The 6,212-nt window shown below is 37.5% G+C and overlaps 1 protein-coding gene across 2 annotated transcripts in view; it reads left to right on the top strand.

Moving 5' to 3' along the window:
- Window positions 1–5,019, top strand: part of lmbr1l (limb development membrane protein 1-like) — a 46,342-nt gene extending 41,323 nt beyond the window's left edge. For both annotated transcript variants that reach the window (XM_048619012.1, XM_048619013.1), the window contains exon 17: window positions 1,278–5,019. In XM_048619012.1, the coding sequence (XP_048474969.1) occupies window positions 1,278–1,360 (83 nt within the window). In that variant the 3' untranslated portion in view covers window positions 1,361–5,019. The remainder of the gene's footprint in view (window positions 1–1,277) is intronic.
- Window positions 5,020–6,212: the final 1,193 nt, after the last annotated feature.

The following is a 6,212-nucleotide window of genomic DNA, read 5'->3' as shown; positions in this document are numbered from 1 at the left end:
CAGATAGACCTTAGGATTAGGGTAAAAGTTCGGCATAACATCATGGGCCGAAGAGCCTGTACTGTTCTATGTTCTATGTTCTCCCCTTGCTGCTCTGTCTTGTTGGTGTGGTATGGCAGAGGCTAGCTTTCTGTTTTAGTGGCCCCTGTTTTGTGTGACTATCAACATCACCTGCCATGTAGTAGATATGGATATCTGGATATAACTGTTTGTTTCTTTCAAACTGAACAGTAGATGCTGGGGTTTTCCTCCGATGGCTCACCCCTGCCTGTGATACTTCTACCTAATAAAATATAGAAAATGTTATGATACTAGGGAGGCCATTTGGTCTGTCATGTCTGTGTCAGATATCCTAATAAAATGTAAGTGGTTACTCAGACTAAATATTTCAGGATGCTTTGTCTGTAAAGTCGTTGTAAAATTTTTGTTCTGTTGCTTTGCAGACACTTAAGTTGCCCAATTGACAAATGTGCCTTTGATTTTTCACATTCATTTTTTTCTTTTTGAATAATTTATTTGACCAAGGGCAAACTTTGACAATAACTAAACTCTCTGACCAGCTGGAATAAATCCAAAATATGGAAAGAACTTGAGCATTATTGACTTGAATTCTGTGTTCTAAAATAATTAACTTCCATTTCTGGATGGAAAGATTATATTAAAAAAAATTTAAACGGGCCTGACTAGGCCTGGGCTCACAGTGGGGACTTCTTGATCACAATGAATTCTGACTGTAAAAAAATGCTAAGTTATTTATAATTAAATTTGATAAGATTAGTTTAAAATAGACCATAAACTCTCTTGTACTGCTGACTTATCTCAGCAAAGAGGTGGGTTACATGAACTAGATTGTTAGAATCTGAGTTTTTGTCTTCCTGCTTGTTTGAGGATTACAGATCTTGAGGCAAATTTGTCTTTGGAAATAATTTTATCACTAGCTTCACTGAGCAATTGTGTGATGGCAGTTATCAGATATTCAGCGTGGCAAGGTGTAAACCTTGTTCTAAATGTTAATATTGTGCAGCACTTGCCTGTAGGCTGGGAGTTCATGGGTTGGAATCTGGATTTGCTTGTCCTACCATTGCACGTGGATGATGAAAAAACTGAGCACTCGCACAGAGGAGAGTGTACAAAATTTAGTTTTTAAATTGAGTTGGAACTGGGGAAATTAGATGAAAATAGACATTTAACTTTTTATGAGGTCTTTCACTACCTGTAAATATTTGTGAATGAATTGACTTGTGATTCTAACTTTCTTTTCAACGTTATTTCTTCAGGCTTGGACAGATTGCCTCTTCCGGTCACCAGATCCCGCACCTCTGCCAAGATGGGTCCAGCAAGTAGCAAAGGATTTGTGTAACATTGTTGGATGGTTATGTTTGATGGACCAGCCACAAAAGGGACTGAATAATGTCAACACTACACTGTGAATGCTGCTATCAGTTGGGTTTCGAAGTTCCAAGGCCTTCTCGTGATTCCAGGTTCAAGGAACATGAACTTTTAAACTCAGGATTGGACAGTTCCTTTCAGCAAATCCCTGGACTCCTGGGGATGCCTCAAATTTCTCTCTCCCACCTTCGAGAAACCAAACTTTGTTTACATCAGTCGAAGCTGGAATTACCATAATGAGTGAGACCTCATTATCTAACAGTTACGCAACTACTATGAAATGGAATTAATCCAAAAAGGCAGATATTTCAAACAGTTAAATGTTTACATTACATATTCTGTGCAATATGTTTTTTTTAAAAATGTGGTTTTAGTCTGTTTTATTTAAAGTGTTTTCCATCTTTGGATGTTGCCAGTGTCTTTTCTAATTTACTGTTTATTGGTTGGTGTTCCTTCCATTTTTTTATTTTAAACTGTTTTCAAGTAGTGCCTGTCAAAATGGCTACATTCTGAAGCATTTCCATGTCTGCCAGTAATAGTGGAAACTGGGGTTAGGAGTGCTGAAAGCTGTTCAGAATAAAGCTGAAGTGTGCATTTTCTGTATGGAAACACATTTTTTTATAAAGTGACTAAGTTTGAAGAGTTTTGACCGTCTTAATTATTGCAAGATGCTGTTCGGGAAAGTCCTCCAGGATATTTCTCCAGATCATGCACCTTCCAGAATCATTTAATAGAAGCAGTGACAAGTACTGCTGACTGAGCACGCCCAGGTTTAACCATGCAGTGAAGAAAATTAGAGCTTAAGTGAGATTTACTAATTTAACTGTCAGAGAATACTAAGTCGTAAATGTGAATCTTTTGGTTAAGATTTGGGCAGAAGAGATGAGATGGTTGTCATTGTATTACTTGTTTCAATGCAAAATTACTGGAGTTCTAAGCTGCACTGATTGCTGGCAATTTTCTTTAGTATTTACTAAACTGGTGTTTTGTAAATGGAGTGGGTAATGTTGGCATTAAGGATGTTAATGAAGCCAAACTCGTTGTCCCATTGCTTGGTAATAGTTTTTACATCATTAACCTTTTTTGTTCTGTTAATGGATTAAGTGTGTCAGGAGCTCAAATTGCATCTCTGCAAACATTCGGGTTGCTTTCTGCCTGGCCCAAAGGCAGAACTTCACTCGATTGAAGGATTGAATTGAATTGCATTTCATTTCTACTAGATTTGAATGGCACTAACTTGAGTTATCTGCCAGCACGGCGGATTAGAGAGGTATCTGTACACAAGTGTAGTCTGTATAAATAAATGAGCTGTCGACAAATCATTCCCATTTCCAACATCAAAAACCAGATGATTAATGCTTTCTAGCCACTAATCTCTGTGTGGGTTTATTATAAAATTGCTAGTGTTAGTTTAGGCATTTGGGTTGTTTTTTCCACCGGAGTCCAAAGCTTTTTTTTGTGTAACAGCTTGCAGATATTATGGTAAGCCAATTTTTAGAAGTGGTGGTCACCTTTGATGCATTTCTGTCCACCATAGCCTGCACTGCATAACCAATTGCTAGAAGGGTGCACGTGGGTACTGGCTCTTCTGGTTTCCTTGTGGTGACTGTCTGGCTCCCCTGCAGTGCTTCTGACTCCTATTGGTGAGGAACTTCCTCATGATGGCATCAAAATTTGGAAATTGAAAACTCCTGTCACTGCAAAATGTTTGACAAATAACTCTAATTACATCCCTGCATCTTGGTCATTCGGTCTTTGTCCCAGGCAGAAAGTAATTTCAAATGTTGCTCCTAAAATAGTGCTGCATAATTAATTGCAGTTACAAATTAGGCTAGTTTGCAGCAGTGGTAGATAATTGTAAGATATAATTTGTTCTGGGATACTATTTAGGTTTTATTTGAATATAAGAGTTGATTTAAGCTGTGTAAGCCTGTAAAAGATTCAGAAGTGGTGATTTCTGCAAAAGAACAGGCATCAATGGTGTGAAGTACTTGTGCTGGAAGCCAAGCATATCAGTAGATGTCAGTACAGTTGGACAGAAACTTGGAGGGAACTTTGCAGTTGCTACTTGAGCAGAATAGATGTGACTTTGCTCAGCATCCCAGTACCAACCAGGATAAAGGTTGATTGTTTGGAATTTAGGAGAGGAGTGAGCCAAGTCTGACGGCTATTTAAAGTTCTTAAAGTTGAACTTGAGTGAAGTCCTATTCTGTTGATGCTAGCTTGAAACATCCTTTATGAAGGGTAGTGGCCATTTTGACAGTTTGGGATGACTCAGTGTTTATCCTTGCAGCTGCTTTGCCTGATTTCTCTGGAGGTCTTTGTATGACTCCACCATTTGTTTGTGTTGAACTTCACTCCGACCAACCACGTGGATTGTGATGGTTGAAAATAATTTTGATTTCTCAAATGCAACAAAACTCTCTCTTGCAGTGTTTAAAAAGGTAATTATAGAAAGAAATCCAGATAGATCCAAGCTGGTTGTTGTGGGCTAGTCTTTATATCAATCCAAATGATTTGAAAAAGCTGAATGGACAGTTTGCATTCATACCTTCAGCATTATGAATTGGAGGAGGAGGTTGAGAAGTGTTCACAGTTTTAACTCCAAAACATGAGTTTGCCAAGTGTCTTGTATCAAATAGGCATCCTGGAAGATTTAAGCTGTGAGAATATGTATGAATGAAACTAATATAGAATGCTTGTTAAAATCTGAAACCAATTTAGCTGAAAAATAATCAGCTTGTAAAAATGTATTGGCAGACAGCAAGTGTGTTTGAGAAGTAGAATGGAATTGGTTGCAGTGAAATTGACCTCTGGTTGCAATGAACAATGTTTGTCATCTTTGGTGCTCTTGCTACATATTAAATGTTTTTTTCATCACAGTCAAATTTAAGTACAATGGATGGAAATACAATTTGGAGAGCATAGTTTTTTTTTTCACCACACTAGTCTATAAATTAACTATTACCGAATGCCTTTTTCCAATGTGTTTCTCATTTCATCACTTTGTTATGTATGTAGTGCAAATTCATTCCCCAGATGGATGCCAATTAATAAGCCATGTAGATCAGTTGGTCTGCTGCCCTCAATGCAAGCAGCTCGCTGCTTAGGCTGGTACACGAAGGGCTATTTGGCTATAGACAGACTGGTGCCCATTGGACTGTACCCCAATGTGAGTCAATGCCTTTAGAAGAGGAAAAGATAATGTTGGGAAGCAATTTGTTTCAGCGAGCAATGACTCTTTGCTCCCTGTCAGAATATCTGTCTCTCTCATCAAAAATTGACATTCCAAATGTAAGGTTCAGATTTTTTTTCAAACCTGTGAGGACTTTTTGGCTGAACGATGAAAATTCCCAGTTATGGCGAATATCCTGAATGCTGTGTTAGTTAAGGAATCGCAAATACTTGGGAGGTCTAGCATTCCAAATTTCCAGCAGCCTGATCTCCTAAAGTTGCTCTATATTGGAGTGAAATGGCTTTGATTGTATAATCATCTCCTATGACTATGTCTTTTTAAAAACTCCATTGTTTGGTAAATGTGTTGTGATTTGAAATTGTAATGTAATCTGTTTGTATCTTTGTGTACAATCTGTTAAAGACAATACAAGTAAAATGCATTTTTTAAAAGGTCCTGTTTGTTTTCACTTCTTAACTTAATTGTGTAAGACTCCAGTCCCTATTTAAGACTGTGACATGAGTCACCAGTTAGGGTTTTTCATTTTTCTTTTGCTCTTGGACATTTTTTACTTCTATGTTTCTCACAGCTCTTGCACGTATGTGGCGGGTAAATGAGTTGAATTTGTAGCATGAACAGAGAACACTCTTCCATTTATTTATTTCAGCTACGAATGTTAACCTGTTTTCATATCCTCCTGCCTTCAGAAATGGAAAAAAAAACAAGTTTTAACTGTCAAACATTTTTAAAATAGTGTTGTCAAACAAGTTGTCTTATTTTCATGTTCAAAAAATGGCTGATAACTGCAGTGTAAGCAAATTTAATAGTTCAGTATTTTTAATAAACAGCCAATTAAATACACATTCGAAAAAACAAGCAAAGATGTTGCCATTTAGTGACTTGACTGTTCCTTCTGACATTGACTGCATACAAACTAATATCTGCCATGATCATATCTATACCAGAAATGGATGATTCCAACAGCAGGCCAATCGTAGGGTGGAAAAAACTGTTTTATTGTAAAACAATCTCTCGCTCCATTTCCGATCTTTTTGTTTTTTTTAAACCCCCATTCGAAACTCCGAAATACCATTGAAGAAAAATGAACGAGCAGCAAAATAGCACCCCTTCCTGATTAGACAAGATGTTAATCTGCTTTTTTTCTGAACCGCAAAAGTGTTGATGATCTTTGTCAAACTGAGTCTATTGCACTAGACATGCACTTTTTGTCAGCTCTAACGTGCCACAGGATTTTAATGAGAATGAATAAGTGCAGTCCTGCTTCTCTAATGGTGTGGTGACAGTCGCTTGTATTCAGAGGCATTTATTCTCTGTGGATACACTTTGCATGTCGAGTGTTCCTCTCCAAGTGATTCACCTAGCCTGGCTACTTTACTCATGCCAATTGTGGAGCCTGTAAGCTTGAGCATAGTTTAGACCAGTTACCTTGAACATAGTTGCACATTATAGCATGTTTAATCTTTCAAAAGCATTTTCTACATTAAAGATTAAATGCAGTGAATGCTGCCTGACATGCTGTATTTCCAGCATCTGTAATATTTACTTTGCACTTGGTTGAGATTCTACTTTACTGTCCTCCTAAGCCTACAATAAATGACTGGCCAATGTATGATATCCACATCTGTTC

This window comes from Rhincodon typus, chromosome 41, assembly GCF_021869965.1.
Source record: "Rhincodon typus isolate 14 chromosome 41, sRhiTyp1.1, whole genome shotgun sequence".
Lineage (NCBI taxonomy): Eukaryota > Metazoa > Chordata > Chondrichthyes > Orectolobiformes > Rhincodontidae > Rhincodon > Rhincodon typus.
Note: the sequence above shows the minus strand (reverse complement) of the source record. Positions and strands in the feature narration are given on the sequence as shown.